At 38.2% G+C, this 24566-nt stretch overlaps 3 protein-coding genes across 3 annotated transcripts; 1 reads left to right on the plus strand and 2 right to left on the minus strand.

The window, feature by feature from the left end:
* Positions 1–1730: 1730 nt before the first annotated feature.
* On the minus strand, positions 1731–4820 carry bloc1s3 (biogenesis of lysosomal organelles complex-1, subunit 3). Its single transcript, XM_074641902.1, has 5 exons — positions 4686–4820; positions 4393–4508; positions 3004–3190; positions 2564–2664; positions 1731–2406 (listed from the first exon to the last, which is right to left on the minus strand). Exons 2-5 carry the CDS (start codon positions 4504–4506, stop codon positions 2221–2223), a joined length of 588 nt encoding a protein of 195 aa, XP_074498003.1. The 5' UTR covers positions 4507–4508; positions 4686–4820; the 3' UTR covers positions 1731–2220.
* A 153-nt stretch (positions 4821–4973) lies between these two features.
* On the plus strand, positions 4974–9815 carry trappc6bl (trafficking protein particle complex subunit 6B, like). The gene is made up of 7 exons (XM_074641903.1): positions 4974–5173; positions 6291–6388; positions 7089–7156; positions 7255–7372; positions 7602–7685; positions 7834–7927; positions 8660–9815. Exons 2-7 carry the CDS (start codon positions 6293–6295, stop codon positions 8689–8691), a joined length of 492 nt encoding a protein of 163 aa, XP_074498004.1. The 5' UTR covers positions 4974–5173; positions 6291–6292; the 3' UTR covers positions 8692–9815.
* Positions 9816–16983: 7168 nt separating this feature from the next.
* LOC141771523 (mRNA decay activator protein ZFP36L1) lies at positions 16984–22762 on the minus strand. Its single transcript, XM_074641900.1, has 2 exons — positions 22533–22762; positions 16984–20117 (listed from the first exon to the last, which is right to left on the minus strand). The coding sequence occupies exons 1-2, from the start codon at positions 22584–22586 to the stop codon at positions 18873–18875; spliced, it is 1299 nt and encodes a 432-aa protein (XP_074498001.1). The 5' UTR covers positions 22587–22762; the 3' UTR covers positions 16984–18872.
* Positions 22763–24566: the final 1804 nt, after the last annotated feature.

Below are 24566 nucleotides of genomic sequence, written 5' to 3' on the forward strand. Positions count from 1 at the left end.
ACACACTGAACACACACACACAGCCAAATAGCTTCTCAGCCACACAGCGATACAAAACAGCATCCTTTTATTCTCTCATTTATCACAGACCTGTGGGTCTTTGGAGCCCCGGGAGAAGAGGATAAATAAGACTTAAGCTCAGAGAGCTACCAATGCTGCACTAAGTCCTGCCAGTTATCATCCCTGTGAATATTTGGATCTATTTGTTTTGGGACTGAACAGGATTAAGATTGTAGTAGTTTTTACTGAGCTGATTGAGTTTGAAGGGTGAGAAATGGAGCAGACGGAACCAAGGAATAACAGAGGAGAGAGAAACAGCAGAGAGGTAGATTACAGGAAAGAATAACTACTTCAGCTCATCATCATCATCATCATCATCATCATTAATTCCTACCAGAGTATAAGGCGGTTGGAACATTTTTCATCACTATATTGTCACTATAATGATATTAGACAGAGAAGGGAATAGAACAGAATATTTCTCATGTGTCTATAAATTGATCAATTATAACTCATACTGTGGACCAGTGGTAGAAATTAACCAAGTACATTTACTGAAGTACTTATGTATACTTTTGAGGCACTTACACTTAACATATACATACAGTATTTCTATTTTCTGCCTGCTACTACTATACTTCTACTCCACTACAATTCAGAGGCACAAATTGTACGTTTTACTCCACTACATTTATTTGATAACTTTAGTTACTTTGCAGATTCAGAGTAATGATACAAAATATAATGAACAAATATATTACGATGTATTATTATAGATTAAGATAACACGTTATTGATCCTCCTGGTTGAAATTCACAAGCTAAGTAATCAAAAGGAGCTCCCCCTTTACCAACTGTTACATTTAAGTGACATTAATGCATCAATAATTGTTATCCAGTAATAGATATTACTCTGAAATGGGCCATTTTTCGTAATGGAAAATAGTTTTACTTTTGATACTTTAGTGTATTTTGATGCTTATACTTTTGCATTTAAGTATGATTGTATGCATGTTTTTTTTTACTTCTAACAGAGTATCTCTACTCTGTGGGTATTACTACTTGTACTGAAGTAAAATATTCTTCCACCACTGCATTAAACATGATATATTACACAAAATTACAGATTGCAGATATGGATTTATGACACCAGAAGTGAACAAAAAAGTTTTGTGTTGTGTTTTGTGAGTGTTGGTCATGTCTGAATCGATGACGCCATCAGGTGGCTAAAGTATGTCAAGACACTAAAAGTGAATCTAATAATTCCTGCCTTGAGTGCATGTACACACACACTGCACATCTCTTTCTGTCTCTTCCAGGTGGCCGACAGGTGTATAAATGGGACATTGATGGATGGACAACCAGAAGGAAGGGACAGGATGCTTTGAACACAGGAGTGTTTTTTAATAATAACACAGGCCTATTGCATCAGTAGCATTCTTATATTGTTAAGTGTTGAGGATAATTTACTGATATTCAGTCTGACTGACCTTTGTAGTTGTGTTTGTAACTAAAGTCCTTTTCCATTAAGTGGGATGTTCGACCAACACATGTGAAACAAACTTATTTTTGTAAATTGTGTCGGCGATACGTATGCAATATTTGTATATATTTCTTTTCTGCTTGCTTGATGTTATTTATTTTTTTTATTTATATTTATTTATTTAAAGTGAGACAATTCTTCAGAATACATCTCATACCAGCCAAAATATTTAAAAACATTTAACAGCATTCAGGTTTCCAACAAAAGCTATTTATATTATTGAGTTACATTTATTTTATCATTTCAACACACAGGGGAAATGAGAAACGTGTACAAGAATGCCTGCTTGGCCTATCACAGAGGGGCAGAAAACAGTAAACACAGAAAAAGGATATGCCTTATAAAAATCAGTGTACAGCAGTTTAAGGGATTATATTGTTACATTAATATTTACAAAGAACTGCAGGGTAAAATATGGATACTGTCAATAAATTTCTATGTGAAATGTCAGAAATATCCCCAGAGCTCCAGACACAAGGACAGAGAAGCCTGACAGACAAATACAGTGTGTGACTGTTAAATACACATATTAGTTCATATGCATAGGCATTCATTATAAACACTGAAGTAAAGCTAACATGCTATTTTTTCCAGCTTGAATCCTACTCTCTGATATTAAATGAAAATATACCCATTATGATATGTATATTTTAAATATATATATATTGATGTGTTCCTTTAAGGTACAGGAGTAGTACAGTTATTTGGATGATTGATGTTAATATCGGGCAGTATCTGACAGCTGGTGATGATGTCAATCTTCTCGGACACAGCCTTCAGGTCATCCAGGATTAATCTAATGCTGTGGGAGGCATTGATGATGGCGCTCTGCGAAGTATTCAGCTGAGTCGTTGCACTGTGCACCTTTCGCAAAAATAAAATCAGAAACAATTAGCTGTTACAAGATGCTTATCGTAGGATATAGCAGTGGTCTCTCGTAATGATGTAGTATAAAGAACATTTTGGAAGATCAATTCATATATTTGACATTAAGTGTTCTGAGTCAAACACATCGATGTACCTCTCTACTGGCGCTGCCATAAACCTGCCGCAGTGTCTGTCCCACGTCAGAAAACAGCCGGCTGTTAGATTCCTGCAGCTTCTGTTGTAAAAGGGTGTCACCTGGAAACAGAATTACATCCTGAAATAAATAAACCTCCATTTCATTGTTCACTTATCCATGTGAGCGAAGCCATCCACGACTAAATATTGACTGAAATGTTATGAAAAAAATGCTGAAATACACTGGTCAAAACCGATCCATTTCAACCACATCTCAAATGCATCAGTTTTCATCAGTGAATGGAGCTGGCCCCATTATATATTCAGCCAGATGATCCACTCAATGATGAAGATCATGAGAAGCCAGCAAATGGACCTGAGTTGAGAGTAATCTGTCACACGATAAGTATTATCATTGGAATATTTATGATTCTACTTATGACGTATGGCATTCCTCACCTTGCGGCCTGTGTGTGGGACTTGGCCTGTCTTCCACTATGGACTGTATATCAGGATGGTCTCTAACTACGATAAGAGGAGGCAGGTCTCTCCTGAGTATCTGAGCGCTCTCCTGGCTCAGTGAGGAAACTCGGCCAGTCTGCTCCTCCTCACCCTCACTGTCTGTTTCAGACGCCTCTCCAGGAACCTGACAGCATCCAAGATATCACAGACAAAGCAGATTGTAGATTAATGTCAGGAGGGGTGGAGATATTGGTTAATGCTTTTGAACACACACTTATCTCATTTCATGTAGAATACAAAATAAAATTAAATAAAAAATAAAGAAAAAGAATGATCATACCAACAAGTGGACAGTCAGAAACAAGTAGTATTTACATATAATGAAAAGCATAAGAAAAATAAATTGTCAAACAGTTGATGCCTTGATTTAGATATTCGAAAAGGAGTGAGAAGAAGTATAAACTTATTTAATCCCACCCCTTCTCCATAAGTCAATTATTAATTATTAACCAGCCTCCTTATTGAGCCATACATATACTCTAATTAAATTTTCTTAAATTTGTATGACTATAATTATTATTATTATTTATAATTATGCAAACTATAATTATTACCTTTAATCTGTGTTGTACAGAAATATAAATTAATTATTGATATAATTATCCTTATCAAAATATAAATTTGTTATCAATCCAGAATACCAATTCATTACTTATAATATAACTTAATCACAATACCAATTCATTACTTACATATTTATCTTAATAATATTGACTATTTGTTATCTTTTCTTATATGTGCAAATTATAATTATAATATTCAATTTATAATATACAATATGCACATGCAATACAACATGCAATACATACATACACACAAACACACATACAAACATACAAACATATATACATATATTTATATATATATCTTTCTCATTTTTTTTCAATTAAATTAAATATGCTTTATTGGCATGACTGTCAGGTGAACAATATTGCCAAAGCGTCAATTCAATAATAAATAAAAATAAAAAAAGAACAAAATAAAAACAAAAACATATATATACATATATACAATTCATTAAGCAAATTACAATATATAGATATTTAAAAAGAACATACATGTAAATGGAAGAAAACAATAAAGAAGTCATTAATGTTTGTTGTATCAATAAAACAAACAAACAAATAAAAAACAATTAATAACAATATATTGCAATATCAAAGGATAAATGTAAAAAAAAAAAAAAAACATGAAGTAGAGGTGTAAATAAAAGGCAGAGTGTGAGTTACATCTATGATGTGTTGTTGTGGTTGTCTCTTAGGCTGTGACATGCACTGACTCTCTCACTCTCTATCACTCTCAAACACACAGGCATTTAAAGATAACCTTGGCTCCTGCTGTGGCAGTCTGAGTAGCAGGCATGGAGGTGATGTAGACTTCATCATCAGAGTCTGTCTCAGAGGCTTCGCCCTGCACCACTATCTGGTATGCACTGGACATGACTGCATACAAACACAAACAACACAACTTCATCAGCTGCATTGAGACAAACTAAAGATCACTGTATGTAATAATAATAATAAGTGTTACAGTAGTAGTCAGCCTCACTTTGATCAGTACAAGTGAACTCAGCGAGAATATCTTAAAATGTCAAAATATACAGAACAAAACTGTCAAACCTTCTCTTGTCCAAAACACAAATCACATGAGCAGTCAGGAACTGGCTTGTTTTCAGAAAGCCAATCGGATCGGAGATATCATATCACGTGATATGTGACGTATCATACAGCGATTGGAAGACCTTTTAGCGTCATATAATCAAGAGTGCGTTTGTAATTAAAATCGGCGTACACCGAATTTTAACCAAGGCTTAATTTTCTAATGAGTTTCATGTGGTTTCAGGCAGGCTCTAACACCGGTACCAGGTAAGGTTTATTAGTGCCCTCCACATGTGAACAAAATGTGTTATTACTCGATGTATGATTCATTGTTGTTATGGAGCATGTAATCCGCCGCCACCGGGTGCTATTTCACGTTATTCCACGGGTTAACTCCTGCTAACTCCGCCTACCGTGACCCCCGAGGAGTACCCTGGTGAGAATATCGAGTGCAACCCAAGAAGCAGAGCTGTGTTTACGTCGTGTAGCATCCTAAAGTCATCTGACAGGTACAGCAGATTTAACTTGTTTACTTTGTTTAATGCATCTAGACAACTGACAGCTATGTCATATATAACATTGCTTTGGAGTCATTCTTTCTCATAATATGCCGAGATAGGATAAAACTAGGCATGCACAATGTTGCCAAGAAACAACATAAGCTAGCTATCTGGAGCTAACTAGCTATGAAGCTAATGCTAACGTGGTTACAGGGTTCACATGTAGCTGGTTCAGAGGTCAGCAACCTTTACTGTCTATACTGTCAAAACAGACATGTTAGGATAAAACAATACAAATCTGTCTGGAGCCGCAAAGCATTTGAGCATTGTGATGAAGGTAACACAGTTTATAGTCTAAATATATAGTATATCAGTCTAATGCAGTGAGGGTCAAAGTGCAAATGTACTACGGAGTATTAGGGCCACATTTAGGGGAACAACACCTGAGATTTACAGAATAAAGTCATAATATTACGAGAATAAAGTCATAATATTACGAGAATAAAGTCATAACTTTACGAGAAGAAAATCGTAATATTATGAGAATAAAGTCATGATTTTACGAGGAAAAAAAGTCATATAACGAGAATAAAGTCATAACTTTACGAGAAAAAATGTCATAATATTACGAGAATAAAGTCATAATATTATGAGTAAAAAAATCGTAATATTACGAGAAGAAAATCGTAATATGAGAATAAAGTCGCAACTTTACAAGAAAAAAAGGAAAATAACATAAAATTACTACTTTATAATACAACGACTTTTTCTCGTAAACTTCTGACTTTATTCTCGTAATAATGACTTTATTATCGAAATCTCAGATTTATTTTTTTTCCTCAATGTGGCCCTAATACTCTGTTGTACCGTCGCATCATAGACCTACAGCAATGATAAATACAAATGAAAATGTAAACAAATAAAACAGTTATTCATTTCCATGTTTAAAGATCCACAGGGAGCCACTGGAGAGGAGCTAAAGAGCCGCAGGTTGCTTTGAGTCCCCTGAGCTAGCGTTACTGTTGATTTGTTACCTTGTGAGACACAGCTAACTAAGTTAAGTGAAACTGTTTTTTACTTCAGCGTTATTACTGGGCTGTATAATCACGTTTGTGTGTTTTGGCAGGAATGGCAGACGAGTCTCTCTTTGACTTTCTCCATATGGAGATGGTGTCACATATCTACACGGAGCAGCAATCCAGTAAAGGAGAGATGGACAACAAGGTGTGCTCATTAAAAGCATGAATCAACTGACACACAATATATAGAAAAAGCTTGAGTTACACTGTGGTCTGTAATCACTATCAATCACCATCTAGTGTTAATCATGCTGGCTAATCAGGGGCATACTTGTAGATAATAAATAATAATAATAATAATACATTTATTTATATAGCACTTCTCAAAACAGATGTTACAAAGTGCTTCACAAAACAATAAAAGCAGATAAATAGAGTAAAAGATATGGTAACTGCTAAAACAGAACATCAGACAATAAAAGCAGATAGAGTAAAACAAATATGGTCACAGCTAAAACAGAACATCACAAGACATATCAATAATAATATAAGTGGTAAAATAGTAGGACAAGTTGATAAAACAAATATACAGTATATATACATAAATGTGTATAAATGTACACGCGTCCAGAAACGGATGTATACATACATTTATTTATACCTTTCTACTTATAGGAATGCTATCCTAAAAAAAATTGTTTTTAAAAGTGGATACAGAGTTAGATGATCGTATCTCTGTAGGAACAGTAAACAACTTGATAACCCCTCTGACCATATGTTTACCTCTCCCAGGCTTCACAATACTCACTGTGACATTATAATGTTGTAGCTTTAGCACGACAACATTACAAGACGTACCACACGTGTTATTGAGCAAATTAACAGCTTGCATTTCTTCTCTTCAGGACCGAGCTGTCTGTGTTTCTGTCCTTGAAAGCATGGGCTTCCGGGTGGGACAAGGACTCATTGAGAGGTAAGACAATCACACATACTGTATGTGCAACACTAAATGCTGTGTCAGATGCATCCTCACTTATGTTAAGTGTCTATGTTGGTGTTTGCTCCGTCTAGGTTGACCAGGGACTCTCCTAGCTTCAAGGATGAGTTGGATGTAATGAAGTTTGTCTGTAAAGACTTCTGGACGAAGGTGTTCAGGAGGCAGGTTGACAACCTCAGAACAAACCATCAGGTAATGTAGATTAGTCTTTGCACACATCATTATGGCAAAGAAGAGCTTAGAGTATCTTAATCTTCAACTAAATTCAATAAGGTCTTAAACCTTCCCCTCTAAATTATAGGAAGACTTTCTGATAAATTAAGAAATTAATATATACAGAGGCATATTTAGTGTTGGTTGAAATGTGTTGTTATTGTTTGTTTCTAGGGTTGTTACTATATGCATTTATTTTCTGCCATAGGGTACCTATGTCCTGCAGGACAACAAGTTTTCTCTGCTGACTCAGCTCTCAAATGGAAAACAGTACCTGGATCAGGCTCCTAAGGTTAGTATACTCTCTTTCTCTCTCGGTTACATTACTACTGCTGTCACCTGGGGATCAACTACAGCTGAAGTATGCTTTGTTTTTTGGTATACAGCCATGAAATACATCTCATTATAGCTAATGTGTATTTGTTTGTGTCTTCTCTCAGTACCTCGCTTTTTCGTGTGGCGTGGTGAGAGGAGCTCTGACTAACCTTGGTCTGGAGAGCGTGGTGACAGCTGAGGTCTCTGTTATGCCATCCTGTAAGTACTATCAGTTTACCAATCCATGATTCTCTTTATTGTGGGAAAGAGCGAGGTGACATAACATGTTCACAGAGTCCTGCAAGGATGAAGTATTTTTGTAGGCCAACCTGGAAGTTAGAATCACACTGGTTCCCTTACCAAAAAGCCAGTGGGATTTTTACATTGGATTTTGGATTATTGCAGAAAATAAGCTCTGTGGCAAACAAACGCTTATGATACTTACATATTTTGTTCAGCAAGATATTCTCCACAAATTAACAGCATTTTTATGATTTTTGAAGCCTGAATGCCATCGCCAGAAATAAAAAAAAAAGCTAACGTTATGAACTATGCCACGGTCGCATGACTTCACGTCACCACCACGAAGCTAAAGGCGGACTAATGTTCGGCGTGATGACATTTAGCAGTCTCATTTAGCCACCGGCTTTTTTAAGACACTTAAAAGCTTCAAAATTAAACAAGTGGGATATTTATTGACATATTTTATGTTATAGAACAAAACATCAAAGGAAAGTTGGGCAATCTTGAGAAACTAGCAAGAGTACACTAGGTTTTTAAGAAATGATCTAGCCGGAAAACCGAGCCCAGTGTTGCCAACTCTTTTCCAATGAAAGTAGCTAGCAGCATTAGCTCCAAAAGTCCCTAAATTTAGCGAGAAAGTCGGCAACACTGACAGTTCGTCCCTTCGGGCCAAACAAACGGTTCACCTCCTTCATTTTGTCTCGCCAGGTAAATTCCAAGTTGTGGTCCAGAAGCTGTGATCTGATCATCTCTGCTGCCCTCTGGAGCTGATGAACAGGGCCCTGTGGGGTTCTGTTAATCCTAGAGAGAGGATCGTAGTTCCTGTACAGACACAGAGGGAATCAAACACCACACCTGATTTCCACATCTGGGTCAAACAGGACTAACCAGGTTCTGCTGACAACCAGGTACCCGTGACCGGGCTTAGCCAGAGCTAACCTTTGACTTGTCGTACTCACACACACACACACACAGAACAAGATTAGTTTTATTCCTGTTGCATTTCGATGGTTTTGATCACAAGTCTATTTCCCATTTAAGTGTGTATGATGTTCTCAACTTTAGTTTTCACTAGATAAGTGGGGCCTAGCCCTGACTGACCTCACTTGGCCGAGCTTTGAAAAGAAATATTGACTGTCAGTGATGTGAATACAATAATGTGAATGTATAGTAAATCAAAAGGTAATTTAATATTCTTTGTAATGTGTTACAATGTCAAGTGCCGAAACTGAGAGGACTGACTAAGCAATCATTGAAAATGAAAAATAATATAGGATAAGACATCAACCATCTCTTTTAACATCCATCCAGATAATAGCTAGTAAGGATCTGAAAACTATTACACCTGTCCCATCAGATTCATTATTCAACACTTGTTTCTCTGCAGACACGCTGAATCTGTAACTAGTTCCTGGTGCTTTTCTCTGCCTCGTAGCAGATTGCCTTTAGGAGCTTGGTGTTTCATGTACAGTATGCTGGTGGTCTTTTAAATTTCCCCTTCATTTTAAGGCAAAATGCAAATCTAGAATGAGTCATTGGTTCAGCACCTTTAGTCTAATTATGATCTATTAATAGATGTGATAACAGTTTCACCTCTGTTCCTCTGTAGTGGCATCACATTTCAGATGAGCTGACTACTCAAACTGGGTTTACAGATTATTATTTTTGTACCAAAATGTACATTTTTGTCCTTTTTTGTACAGCTATGTGTAGTATTGAGATTATCCTAGCATACAGAAAGCCTCAAATGTGATTGAACTGTGTTGTTGTTGTTGGCTTTGAAATCATTTCACATGGACTTCTGGGTTACATTTGTTAATGACATTTTGCTTTGTATAAAAGAGCTCAAATATGAATCTTAAAACTGCGAGGCTGTGAGTATGTGCTGTTTGATTTATTATTTAATTTTCTCAACTTAATAATGAATAATAATGTTGTGACAAGAACACCGCAAAAACAAAGCCTGTTGAGTAAGAAAAGAAAACACACTGAACACAATGATGCAGCGATAAAAGAAATTCACTTCACTGGTGGATGCTGTTGCCTCTTTGTGCCACTAGAGGGACACATAGAGCTGTCATTATTTTCACATCTGGTGCTTTACCCATTTGGCAAGCTCTGTCCAATGTCTGCTCGTCTCTTTTCTCATGCTCTCAAATCTTGGTTGTACAGTGCCATGAGGAACAACTCCTTGTGTATTTATTCTCGCAATGTTTTGTGCAACAAAATAATCTAACAATTATTAAAAAAAATGTTTGTTAGATCACATTTTCTTCCATGAATTATTCAAATATTTGTTATTGATACAATTATTTGACGATAACACAAGATGTGTACATGCCCATTGCATATTCTATTTAGCATGTATGGTATTTTAATTCATAAAAATATTCTATTTTCACGTTGACTTAAAAAAAAAAATAATGTACCAAGAATTCAAGACTTGTTCACACTATTTCGTGGCACTGTAAAAAACAAAATACACATTGAAGAGAACTTTTAAGTTCCAATGTAAATGTGTTACCTTCCCTTTTCTCTTTTTTTATTACTGCTCTGAGAAACATTTCCCTGTGTGCACAAGCAACAGCAGTTCCGTTTCCCATCATCCCTGCTTAAGTTATTAATATTTCTTTCATGTTGTTGATCCATATCATGAGCTTGGTATTAGGAGGCTCTACTGTATGTGGGTGTACTACACTTATGAGATACTCAGTATAAAAGTTTCGTCCCTGCAAGCTAGACTGGAACTTCAGCTTTCAAGAAAACAATGGTCGATCTGTTTACAATCATTTTTCCCAGGTTCTGTAAAATTCAGATTCGGTACAATATTTTACGCTTTAGATATTAATCCTCTGTATTTTCATTATAGTTGCATTTTGGTATGACACCACATGGACTTTATTGCTCTAGTTGATGGATTATGGTGCTCACTCTGCTTTTATTTTTGTCTCTTATAATAAAGTATCCCTGATTTCTTCCAGTATTCTACTGCCGTCGGTGTAATAGTTTTACACAACAAAGGGTCTTTACATGTCAATTTATATCCATTCGATGCGCTCCCAATGTGACTCTCGCTCAGGCTCGGGCCTGAAAAACTACTGTGTGAATGCTACTTTCCATATCTGCTCTTACTTCTGTGACAGCAGTCATTTCTATCTATATTAGAGACAACATGGAGGTTGTATTTCACCATACAAGAAGAAACCGTAGTATCCTCAGTATTTCAATGAAGATTTGACATAATGGTTATTATCATGAACGACAACATCACATCGGAATTTGTATGTAACAGGGCAGTCAATAGCGTAGGACAAAATCATGCTCACTAGCCAACTGATGTGGACAACGTCTCTTGTCCTCATGTTCTCATTGTGCTCTAAATCTGGACGTCCTTTCTAGTTAAAACACTGCAGATAAAATACAGGCATATGTACTGGAAAGCATAGCCAAAGTTTGACTGAAATAATGGCAACAATATATATTTGTGTCATTTTATAATTTGATTTTAAAGTCTTTAATTTCTGCAACAAACAGTGTTACCACATCTGTTACCACAACATTGAAACAATAGCAACTCCCCGCCCCCCCCCTCCCTGAAGCATAAATGGTTGCCATAAAATAGTGGGAGGAGAGAAAGTGAATGAGTTGGACTGCATCTTAAAGAGGCACTCCACCAATTTCCAATCGGCCTGTGAAAACAGTTGTAAAATGGCTTCTGTGGCTCTCGAGGGAGCATTTTATAGTCTTAAGAAAAGAACCCTGGTGATGTCATCGGAGTTATTTTGACTTGGGTGTGGAGACCACAGATTTTTTACAAAAAGTCTGCATTATAAATTGATGGTATGGAGTTAGGAAGGGTCTAATATAAGAGTTGCTGTTGGTTTACATAATGTAGGATCAGCTGTTCTCATTCTCGGGGTGTCAAATAGCGATGCTTTGTCACGGCCGACGGCGTTCGATACAAATTCACAAGGCACCCTTTAGCGTCGGTACGAGACGAACCGGGTTTTCCATTAACTACAATGTAAACCCATCCTCTAAAATGGTAAACACTCAGAGAAAGTACTGTGGTGACATACTTTAAAGAGCAAACGAGACTGGGGCGCCACTGTAGCTCACATGGTAGAGCAGGCGTAAGCTAAAAGCTAAAAAAAAAATCCCCAAAAAAGAGCGAAAGAGACTTTAAGTTTCACTTTCACATTACAATCAGCTGTTTCTTCATGTCCCGTGTTCACAACGTTCAGTGTCCTTTTCATTGTACAAACGTAGTAGTTTGAAGCCCAACCATGTTGTTTTTTCCTAAAGCCTAACTAAATGGTTTTTATTGCCTGAATCTAAGCAAGTGTTTTTTGTTTAATTCACAAAATTAAGCATGTGTTTACTGCGACCGAAAAGTGACGCCGAGGTGTCTGACAAAGTGTCAGTGTATGACGAGTTGGGATGAGAACGTGTTGGTAGGATCCAGTGTTTTTTTGTAGCTTGACCCATGCTAGGGATTAAAAGTCAGGATGCCTTGGCTTGTTCTGCATCAGTTGTGATCATTCTTTTAAAATATCTATCTCTTGCAAGTCCCCCCAACTTCATGGAAGTGCAACACTACACTCCCTTTAATATATTCTTAACTCCTTTGTTTAAAGCTTTAGGTCAGCACTCAAACTGGGTTGTGTCCTTTACTTCAGTATGGAGGCCCTCAAGACAAAAGTAGCCTGCCACTCTACTCCAGCTGATCTGCACAGTGCATCGTAGGTGACAGCGAGATGTGTGTGTTTTTTTTTTACTTCTTTTCAACTGTAGGAATGTTGTGGAAGAGGAAAATAGTCAGGAAAATTAAGTTAGGCGTCTGCATAAATGTGCAGCACCTGACTATAGCCCACTCTTTTAACCATTTGTTGCAATCCATTAAACACAAATCCCCTCTGGAGAGAAGGGGGGAGGAAACAGAAAGGGGGATTAGAGAGAAAGCTTGGGAGGGGGCAGAATTGTAGAAAGTTGGAAAGGAGGAGGAGGAGGAGGAAGAGAGGGTGAGATTGTGGACAAGAGGAAAAAGAGAATAGAGAGCCCAGGAGGCTGGAGGGAATTGAAAAGTAGAAAAGAGAAGTTTATTAGAGACGGGGGGTGGAGAGGAAGCAGTGTAGGAGAAGAGAAAGATGAAGAAGTGTCTTGTACTTGTATCTAAATGTCTTGCGAACATTATGAAGTGAGGGAATGTGGAGACTGCCGCTGTGAAAATGAAGGATGATGTTGAGGGTTCAGCTGTTTTCGCTCCCCTTCCTCCTCCTGCTCTACGCTGCATCACAATATCACCAATACACTCACAAAGAGGAGCGGTGAATGGAGGGAGGGAGGAGAGTAAAGGAGGAGGAGGAGGGGGATGTTCAGCGGCTAGAAGAAAGAAAGGAGGTGTTGGGGGGTGGGGGGGGGGGGTGCAAGTAAAACTAGCATTCATTCTCTCAAATTGATGACTTGGTAAAATTCAGTAACACTGTCCACGTGAAGTCTTTTGTAGTGTGAGAAGTTGACAGAGACTATTGATGTGGGTTAGGTTTCCTGAAAGCTCACTTCAGTTTGGAGGCAGAAACAAAACTGAAATCTCCAAATGCAATTTAAAGTCATTGTTGAACCCTAACAATTCAGTAGTGGCCATTTAATTAAAATAAAATACAAAATTGGGGTCCAAAACAATGAAAGTTAAGTAGTAAACAGATCAATATGTGCAGCTGCACAACATCCACATGTCTGAATAGAGCGGGTAACTGCTAGTGCTCCATAAGAGGTTTTTTTATGCAAACAGAGGGATACTATCAATAAAGTTTGGTGTAGCTACATAGTTGTAATTATTTCATATTTATTTGTAATGATTTTTTTATTGCCAAAAATACAGGCAGAGCACAATTGTTATGTATTTAACATTCTTTCATCAATACTGATTAAAGCAAAATACACACAACAAAACAGGAGGAGAGAAAAAACTTAAAACGTTTGAGCTTGCTTCAAAAGGTCGTGCCAGTCAGCATCATCATATGAACATTTTAGATCCAACTCCCATTCGTGTTTTGGGAGAGGTTTCTCATATTTGGGACAATTCTTGTTGATATCATAAATAGCTGACGTTAGACCTCTGGTCGATGTACGTAAGGTGTTGAGTAACTGTTTCTCCGGAGGAGTCTCCTCTGGTATGCCAGGACATCTATTGATCGATTTGCAAGTACTTAAACAGGTTGTGTTGAGGCAGGTTGTATTTCCACGACAGTTGCTGGAAACTGGAGAATATACCCTCTGTGTATAAATCCTCATTTTAATGCCTTTATCTACCCAAATTTTGAGTATGCTGTCCGCTATGGGATTTGGGTTGTTCCATATTGGAGTGTTTTTTAAATAGTGACGGCCTCCTGCCATGCAACAAAGGTGTTTTGTATTATTGAGTTCTTGGTAATTGTACTTAGTTTGTTTTTATTACCCAAAAAGGGAACTACATTCAGCGTAGTTGTTTGCCATTCTTGTCTTTCCATTGATATCCATCTGCTTTCATTATCTTCTGAGTGTAATCATTATTTTATATTTAAGCATGTTTATTCTTAGTAGTGAAGTAGCTAGCTTTGTTACGAAAGCTTTGACATATGACCAATACTTCATATCTTTCTTTTTCATTTTATCTGCTTGTGTGTTTTATTCCAAAATGAGTTGTAGTATAAAATACTTAAAGAAGAATAAACTGCCTCAAAAGGCTGTTCTCATTGTCTTCTGCAATGCATCTGCAGACGACCAAGTGTACTTTATTTAACCACCTGTATGATCTCACAGGATGCCGCCCACTTTAATCCTCTCCCATCACTTCTTCTTTATCTCACAACTTCTTCTTCACAGCTTTTTATTTCTGCTCTCAGTATTACCTTTCCCCCCTCCCTCCTACTCATTCAACTTCCTCCACTCATGCATAGCAGCCCTGAAGAGTGAGATTCTCTGTCTCACACACACAAACACAAACTTTGTCTCTCGGGGCCATATGTTGACCCGCGGTGGACCTGAATACAGCCATCTGCCTGCCTCTGCTATGTCCCACAGGGCAAGAGTGTGGGAGAATGTCTATAAGACACAATACAGCACAGAGAAACCATACAGGCACACACATGCCTTTAACCCCTTCACAGCCACTAATCACTCCCAGACAGCCAGCCCATCTCATGTTAACAGTGACAAGATAATAGCTCTTGTGTGTGTGTGAGCATGAAAGAGAGATTCCTGGAGGGTCAACCATATGTATGCATCTATAGGCCTGTTTTGTTTTTTTGTGTGACATTGTGAGTGGTGGAAAAAAAAATCTTACCATCATTACTTTCTTTTAAAGTGATGAGTAGTTTGATGTTAACATTCTTCACTAACTTTAAGGTCATTTAGACCACCATTTGTTTTTGGCTGTTTTCCTGTTTTATCATATTAAACGTCAAACTTATCGTCAATCTCAGACATTTATCTGTTTTTTTTCCACATTAACTGATGACCCAGAGGTACCACGTGATACCAACGTCGTTTTACTATTGGCTCACAAGTCTTGTTAGAAGTGGGAACCAAACGTCAGACATCTTCCACAGAGATAAACAAACCATTCATTTTGGACCCGCCAACATTTTTTAAATGATTAATTCACAGGAAAAGCCATAGTTTTATTCAGCACCTTTCCAAAGACTCTGTGGATGTATTGTTTTTTGTTTTAAATATTCGTCTACATAAAAGTGTTATCAATAAGACCTTTAAGTTGTGTAGTTTAACCTCCTAATGAACAAACTTGTATTGCTCACCATAGCAACAGAAGATTAAACTAGTACTAAGCTGCTACGCAGAGTGTACAAAGTGGTGAGGGGATGTAATTGAAGGAAAGGAGAGGAACAAAGTGAGGGAGGAAGGATGGATTCAGTGGAGGCAGTGAGGGAGAAGGACATGGGTGGGAGCCCAGGATTGGTCAGATTAAACCCCAAACAAAAGACTTCTTATCTCCACATGAAATCTCAATGGCATGACTACACACACACACACACCAGCCATCCTACAGCAGACTGGTTGAGGCAGAAATGACTTATGACTGATGACAAATATACAATAACTAACCTTGCCTAAATCAATTTTTGCAAACATAAAATGTGTATGAGGACATTTTAACTATGGTGTCTTTTTTTTAGAATGAGCCCAAGGTGTACCTCTTGACCTTCAAGACCTCACTTTAATCAGCTAAGACAATTTCAGAAGACACCAAATGCATTTTCTTAATAATTTATACATTTCCTGCGCACAAAACACAGAGGACCTGTTATGTTTCATTCTTGTATAGTGTAATTTTGTGGATGAAAATAGAAGTTTCTGGTCTCGGATTATCCATGCTAGCCATTTTAAATGAATTGAATGTTAAACTGTAGTCCAAAGTCACACTAAAGGAGTATGTTGTATTTTACACAGCACACAAAGCATCATTATTTAATGATTTCTTCCCAGTGTAGCTGTGACATGTCCCAGTGTGTTGATTTTTAAACAAAACGTTTTCAAGTTTAAGGATCAAATGTTCCTTTATGGATTGAGACAATTCACCGGTCTAATAAAAAACGAATTAAAACTAAAAATTGTCCTTGTTCATCACTAACATCACTAATTTATCAGTCTAATCTGAAATATGAAGTTCAGAGTGAAGCGAATTCTTACTTACTTTTGACAATGTGTGTATATAAAGTAAACCTCAACAGTACAGGGGGGGGGTGGATGTTATCTACAATGAAAACCATAAATGACAGTTCACTGGTTTCCTGCTCGCTTCCTTCCTTCCTGCACCTTGCATCCAAAACGTCACAAATGTGTGAACATCGCTGCACAAATACTAGAGCCAGCATAATACATACAACAAGGCAGAAGGTTTGGCATCTGCATTGTTGCATCAGCACCTCAAGACGAGGTTTCTGAGCGGATGTTATGCATGCCTGTATAGATTTTACCTGTAGATAACTTTAAGTGTAACCCTGAGAAGCTGATTAAGCAAAAACAAACTCAGTCAGTTAAAAAATCAAAAACAAAAAACTTTATTTCCAGTACCAAAAAAAAAAGCAAAAAAAGAAACCAAATATATTAAACTTGATACAAGCATCACCAACTCAAAGTCCTCTATAAATACGTTAAAATAAATTAAAGAAATTAATTTACTAAAGATTATCACCTTTAACACTAAACAGGCCTCAAACATGTTGATGAAAAAGGCAATTTTAAATAGACCAGTAACAGCCCAGTGTCTGTTCTTCTAACCAACTACGTCATAAACACACAAAAACAGCCGAGTAACATTTCTATAACAATAAGCATACAGACTCTAACCCTACAGAATGCTGGATCTAGCTCGGTTAAGGCAACAGACCTGGGCGCACAGTTCACATACATGTGACCAGGAACGCTACACATTCATAACAGTAACAGGAGGAATTAATACTGACGGAGAGATGAAATCTGGTGGGGGTGAGTCACAAAAAACACGAATATTCATAAAAAAAAAAACACCAGCACTGCCTGTGGACAAGAGAGGGGGGAAAAAACCCACTCCTGGGAATGTTGTGTTTAAGATAATCTAAAATACATTTTAGCACCACAAAGTTTTTAGGGAAAATGCCAGAGGCGAAACTGGACTTGCATGAACCATTCACATGACTTGATTAAACTTTCCTTTAACGCCAAGTGCCTCGCAACCCGAGCTATGTTCAGATCATAAGATGCAGAGTGTGATGGCAGCTCATTTAGGGTTTTTTTTTGGTCAATCTTTGACTCTCAATATTGATGGATTTTCTGCCGTTTGTGCTGGCACACTCCACATATCAAAGCCCAACAAATTCCCATGTCCTGCTTTTCCAGTTGGCAAGTCATACAGTTAACGATATGTCATGAACATGGGATTTGAGAACGTATGATCAGGCCTACTTGGCTGTTTATGTTAAGCTCAAACTGAGCCCCCCCTTCCTCCTCCTCCTGTAAGGCAGCTTAAATTTGGTCATTTTGGCACTTTTACTGGTGGCAGTTTGTCAATAATGCATGAGACACAGAAGAACACTTGTAGTCATCTTAACAACAGAGAGACCTTGAACTCACATAAGGAGACTCGCACCCCACCGTCAACACATCCTTCCTAACAAACCAGCAAATATTGTTTCAACACGACCTGGTAAATAACAACACAGGCACTTGAGTTGTTTAAAAACTTAACATTCAGGTTCAAGGCCAGTGATCTAAACAATCTCGCACTGTAGGAGGAAAACAACAGTTTCACCAGCTTATAAACACAATACTGTGTACAGTTAATGGAAAAAAATCAACAATTCCTAAAACATAAGTTGTGTGTTTTTGTACTACCATAATCAAAACGTTTGAGATACAAAAGACATCTTTGGCTTTGTCACATTGCGGTTGGACTCCACAACAGACGGCACTGTGGCCAATCACACTGTGATTACTAGATCTTTGTCGCAATTTGCCATCTCAACACTATTATTTGACTACTATTTTGGCAAAATCGCTTCCAGCACTTTTCAACTTTCTGTCTTGATCTGTACTCTTGTTTTGATGGCAACACACATATCGGTTTCTGCATCACTGGCTTCCCTTACGCATACAACAGTGACATTTTAACCACATAAATCTAATCAGCGAATCTCTCTCTGAGTCAGTCATTAAGCCTTTGTTTCCTTTGACGCCACACAGGTGCAAAGAACGTCTCAGGGGTAAGTCCGGTGGCGGTGGCTGTGTGTGTGTGTGTGTGTGTGTGTGTGTGAGGGTACATTTATAGGGTTCTAGTGTGTGTGCGCGTCAGTGTGGATGTGTGTACTGCATATATTGTGTCTCGGAGTATCCCGGGTCTGCAGGTTTGTAGATATGTATGTTTGTGTTCACAGCACATTGCGGCCTAAAGGCAGAACCCAGTAGCATCCTCGGGAACAGACAGCTGACTGAATACCGCCAGACGTTTGCCATTGGCCTCGTTAAGAGATTCAGAGCCGCTGAGTGAGCTAGCAGAGCTGCTTCCATCTTGGTCCTGGTCCTGGTCTGACAGAGAGGTGTAGGACAGGGATCGGGCGCCCAGTGGCCCCGGAGAGACCCCAGTAGCGCTGGGACTCTGCCTCAGGGAAGGGGAGGCGGTCGGAGACGATTCACATGGGGAACAGCCGGAGTCTGGGGAAGGCAGGAATGGATCTGCTGCCGTGGCCTGGCCCATGGGGGGCTGCTGGTACTGGTGGGCAGGGGAGGCCTCGAAGGCAGAGTCCATCTCCAGGAAGGCATGAGAAAGGAGGTCAGTGATGTCGGCGCAGGAAGGAGGACAGGCCGACGGAGCGCGTGTGAAAGAGGCAGTGGCAGGAGGAGGGTGAGCATTAAGGGCAGGCTGAAGGGCTTGCTGGGGAGCAGAGGGAAACCCGGCAAAGCTGAAGCTCTGTCTGACGAGAGGAGGTCTGTGCAAGCGGAAGGAGGAAGGCGGCTGCTGGGGGATGCTCGAGGAGGAGGAAGAGGACGAGGAGGAGCGAGAGAAGGAGTGTTTCATTTCTTCCTCGTTGTTGTGGACAAAGTGGCAGCGGATCCCGTAGGGGCAGAATCCGATGGTGTGAAACGTGCGACACGGCTCGGTTTTGTATTTGGGGTGTCTGTTAAGATCCCGCAGCTCGTCTAGCCCGTGAGCAAACTGGCACTTCCCGCCGTACTTGCACAAGCCGCTCTCGGTGAAAGATCGACACAGTTCAGTCTTATAGCGCGACGAGGAGGAGGAAACGGATGAGGTGGAAGAGGAGGAGCTAGTGTTCAGTGCAGTGGGGCTGATGTCACTTATGGAGTGTGTCATGTCAGACCCGGGCCAGCCTAGACTTGCTGCTGTGGTGCTGCCGGTCTCTACCATGCTGATGGAGCGCTGGGAGAGGAAGCCTGACTTCCCCCACTGGGTGGAATTAGTGAGCTGGGTGGGCAGAGGGCTTTCTGACTGCTGCCCCCATTGGCCGGAGGTCAGAAACACGCTGTCTGAAGGATCAGTGGGGAGGCAGGAGAGAGACGAGAGGGAAAACGACATGTTGCTACGTGGCTGACCGACGCAACCTGGCGTTCTCACTGGCAGACTGAGGGATGGTAGTGGTCCGTTCTGCTCCCTCAGGTCGAGGTTCAGTAACTGCTGTAAAAAAGAACAGACAACACAACATTAGCAAATATAGTTTACAATTAATATAGAGTGAGAGTAGAAATCCCTGTGGCATGATACTTTGTCCTTCAATGATTGTAAATTTCTATACATCGACATCTGTTGACATTTCCCCAGGGAACAATGAATGAACAGTTGTGCTATTGATTAACCATTATATGGTTGTAATTGTTTTCAGTTTCCACGCTGAACACTACGGAAGATACATTTGGCAAATGTTGTTTGTTTCCCTCTAGATTTTCCTTAATTATCCATCATGTTTACAGATTAATTAAGTCCACTGGCTTTCCAGCACATCCAATCTAGAAAACATTTAACTTTTTTTTTAATTATTTCCTTGTCTAGTAGTATAAATTAATGGATGAAGAATGTTATTCATGGGTGATGGGTACTAAATACTATCATACTTAAGTATACATGAAAACCAACTTTTGTCAAATATTTACTTAAGTCAGCAATTATGTCTAATACAAATCTCCTCTCAGGGCCTAACAAGCACATTGTCTTATATAAACAGCTACAAGACAGAAACGGAAAGTATACACAGACAGATAAGAAAGCATTCTGATGCAATATTAAAGGAAGTGTAGTATTAGACTTGTTTCAGTATTGTACCTTTTAGAGTACTGTAGAATCCAGATGTGCTTAAACTACCTAAATGACCCATTATAGTACTGCTATTTATGGATAAAATAATTAATGAATTAATAATCACAATGCTACCATTTGAGCAGATACAGTAGTGGTTCTTTTCAAACTTTGTTGACCATATTTCTCACATAAAGTTATCAAAATCAAGTGTATTAGTACTATGCAGAGTACAGTAAAAACCCTAGTAACTTTATTCCTAAAAAAATAGTATTCATAACTTGCTTCTTCTTACTAACATCCAGTGAATTAAACCTCCTCCATGCTTTCAATGGAGCTTGACAACTTTAACTGACTACTTCTTGTTGTTTAGAGCACAAAGTTGTTTATTTCTGACACAAAGTTGTTTAGTTTGTGGTGTTCTGACACAACTTGTTAATAAACTACAAGTTGCAACCTGTCTGTGAGCAGCAGTGGTTTAAATCTAGCTTTAACCATGTCACGTTGGACTAACTAAGAACACTAAAGGATATGCAAAATAATTAAGGAATTACAATGCAACCATTTGAGCAGATAGTCTTTTCAAACTTTGTTGACCATATTTCTCACAAAGTGATCAAAATCCAGCCTTTTGGTACTATGCAGCTCATAGTACAGTACAGTAAAACCCTTTAAAAAACGTTATTCCTAAAAAATAGTATTCATTTGTAACATAACTTACTAGCATCCAGTGAATTAAACACCACATGCTTTCAACTTCAGCTTGACAACTTTAACTGTAGACTTGTGTTGTTTAGAGCACACAAAGTTAATAGACTAGTTTACAAGTTACAACCTGTCTGTGAGCAGCAGTGGTTTAAATCTAGCTTTAACCATGTCAGGTTAGACTAACTAAGACCACTAAATGATATGCAAAATAATTAAGGAATTACAATGCAACCATTTGAGCAGATAGTCAAGTAACAGTAAAACCCTAGTAACTTTATTCCTAAAAAATAGTATTAATTTGTAACATAACTTGCTTCTACGTAAGACTTGTTTCAGTGTTGTACCTTTAGAGTACTGTACAATCCAGATGTGCGTAAACTACCTAAATGACCCATTATAGTACTGTTATTTATAGATTAGCCTCAACAATATGCAAAATAAATAATAATTACAATGCTACCATTTGAGCAGATAGTCTTTTCAAACTTTGTTGACCATATTTCTCACACAAAGTGATCAAAATCCAGCCTTATGGTACTATGCAGCTCATAGTACAGTACAGTAAAACCCTTATTCCTAAAAAATAGTATTCATTTGTAACATAACTTACTAGCATCCAGTGAATTAAACACCACATGCTTTCAACTTCAGCTTGACAACTTTAACTGTAGATTTTTGTTGTTTAGAGCACACAAAGTTAATAGACTAGTTTACAAGTTACAACCTGTCTGTGAGCAGCAGTGGTTTAAATCTAGCTTTAACCATGTCACGTTAAGGAACTAAGGAACCAAGGAACCCTAAATGAGCTAACGTTTGTTTCACGGGGACATGTTACGATGCTACGCCAACGCTCCCACTTTGTGACAAGTTAGCTTCAAATCCAGGGAAAACTTTTATAAAAAACACATAAAACAGATAAAAGTTAGATAAAAGCTAATAATAAGTTAAAACAGTTAATACAGGACAACATTGTATCCACTAAACTCCACTTAGAGAGCTGTACAGCTAGCTACTTAGCACTGGAGCTAACTAGCTACCTAGCCTAACTTTTTCACTCCGCTCAACTTTTCTTTGCGCGTTTCTCCTCCTTACCTTGCACATCATCTCTTCCAAGTCAGCGAACTGGTTCAGGGGGAAAGATGGCATGTTTTGCTCACAAAGTTTGGTCCGATCCCGTCTGGTCTGCCCCCCTGCAGTGATTAAAGGAGACGAGGTTCAGCTCGCTGCTGGCATGAGTTGAGCAGAAGTTTCTGGTTGTGTGTTTGAACGCGCTGCTAAACAAGCCCAAGACCTCACAGACCACGTGTGGATTTAAAACCTAACAGAGCCACGGTTAGCCACTCCCACGACTCTCTGTGAGTCAGCCAGAAGTTGTTTTCATCAGTAGTCTAAATGAGGGCACCCCATGAAAGATGAAAAGTAGTTTTATACAACTTGATTTTGTAATTCCTTAATTATAAAGAGGTTTCATTGTATAGCTTTCTCTTTAGAGTGTAGCTATGAAGTTAGCTTCATGGTTCAAGTGACAACAAATAGGCCTATCATTTCATACTATATGTAGGCCCTTGATAATTTTGATTGTAGACAACTTTTACACCAGTATATTTTAAATATTGTGTTCACAGCAGCTGCATGATAAGCAAAAAAAATGGTGCACTTTAAACTTTAAACTTACTTTACACTACATCCCATATACCATTTTATAGACTGCACATATTACATCTATTTATTGTACACTACGTTTTTTATTAGCTTCATTATTTTTTTAATTGTCCATTCACTAGGTTTATTCACTATGTATATTCTGTATTTGTAATTATTTTTATTTTTGTTTATAGCTTATTTTGTATATTGTATATTCTTAAAATTTCATTTTTTTTAAATTCTATTTTATTCTAACGTTTTTTATCTATTCTTTTGTTATACTGTTTGACTTGCACCAACATAACCAAAGCAAATTCCTAGTGTAAATCTCTTACACCTGGCAATAAACACAATTCTGATTCTGATTCTGATTCTGATTCTGATTTCTATTTATTGTTTTATAATCTTTTTGTATACCTGTACCTCTGTATCTGAGCTTGCTGCTTTGACACCTGAATTTCCCCCGGGGATTAATAAAGGTTCATCTTATTTTATCTTATCTTATCTCAAATAAAATAATGCAAGCTAACATAGGCCAACAAAGGTGTATGGTCTTTGATCAAACATATCTATATACAAATTAGCGTTATATTCCAAATAATGACCATAAAATCTGTTTAGGATATGAAGTTCCATACAACAAGCGTTGTCATGCCTGATATCATCCTTGTCATGAAAATAATTAGGTCTAATGCAATGTGCACTTTTAGCCATAATCCTAATTGATATCTTATGATAATGTCTGTTGGTTGATGGCAAATGCTTGTAAAACTCCTTGGGTTAAAGCTAGAGCATAAATATGCTTTTTTTTTTTTTTTTATTATTTTAAGCCAGATAGTGACTTGTAAAGTTTATGTGAAGCCGCATGGTTTTTATCAGAGGAGGTGCCACTGGTGGTAGCTAAATGCTAACTAAAGAAAGGTTATAACACAAAAGGAAGTCACAAGAAATAGAAAGGAGACAAGCACCAGAAAGAAAAGGCAAACACAAGGACAAATGCATGCAGAAAACAGGAGCACATGGGTAGAAAAGACGGCATGGAGACAGCCTAGCCCTATGAGACAGACAAAGAGGAGTGAAGTCTTTGATTTCAAAGGTAAAGGTAGATGTGTGAAAAATTCCACTGCAGAGCAGAGCCATGGGAATATCTGACAGTCCTACTCACACAAGTTTGTTCCTCTATCTTTACAAGGAATGTCAAAGTAAAATTATATTTCCTTAAATTCAAACGTTAGACTAATCACTACCCGACTTATAACCCTAAACCCTAGCCTGGAAAAAATGTCAAAGTGGGCACTGACAATACAGGCCTCCTTCTCCTTCCATCACTGGTGAGACATTTGGTCCTCATAAAGATAGAATTTAAAAGGACACACACACCCACGCAGGTCTGCCAGGAGTGAAGTTATCACACCTCTGGGATTGTAAGGAGAATTGAGACGGCATGCCCAGTAGACAGACGAGTTGGCAAACAGTTGGCTG

The sequence above is a fragment of the Sebastes fasciatus genome, chromosome 7 (assembly GCF_043250625.1).
Source record: "Sebastes fasciatus isolate fSebFas1 chromosome 7, fSebFas1.pri, whole genome shotgun sequence".
NCBI classification, from domain to species: Eukaryota; Metazoa; Chordata; class Actinopteri; order Perciformes; family Sebastidae; genus Sebastes; species Sebastes fasciatus.

What these genes read in the sequence shown, in the direction of transcription:
- trappc6bl (XM_074641903.1), top strand. Translation starts at nt 6,293, where the DNA reads ATGGCAGACGAGTCTCTCTTTGACTTTCTCCATATGGAGATGGTGTCA. An exon ending in ACCTCAGAACAAACCATCAG is followed by an intron (nt 7,373 to 7,601) that starts GTAATGTAGATT and finishes TTTCTGCCATAG; the next exon opens with GGTACCTATGTCCTGCAGGA. An exon ending in GGTCTCTGTTATGCCATCCT is followed by an intron (nt 7,928 to 8,659) that starts GTAAGTACTATC and finishes TTGTCTCGCCAG; the next exon opens with GTAAATTCCAAGTTGTGGTC.
- bloc1s3 (XM_074641902.1), bottom strand. Translation starts at nt 4,506, where the DNA reads ATGTCCAGTGCATACCAGATAGTGGTGCAGGGCGAAGCCTCTGAGACA. An exon ending in CTGCCACAGCAGGAGCCAAG is followed by an intron (nt 3,191 to 4,392) that starts GTTATCTTTAAA and finishes GGATGCTGTCAG; the next exon opens with GTTCCTGGAGAGGCGTCTGA. An exon ending in TCCCACACACAGGCCGCAAG is followed by an intron (nt 2,665 to 3,003) that starts GTGAGGAATGCC and finishes TTCTGTTTCCAG; the next exon opens with GTGACACCCTTTTACAACAG.
- LOC141771523 (XM_074641900.1), bottom strand. Translation starts at nt 22,586, where the DNA reads ATGCCATCTTTCCCCCTGAACCAGTTCGCTGACTTGGAAGAGATGATG. An exon ending in TGGAAGAGATGATGTGCAAG is followed by an intron (nt 20,118 to 22,532) that starts GTAAGGAGGAGA and finishes TCTTTTTTACAG; the next exon opens with CAGTTACTGAACCTCGACCT.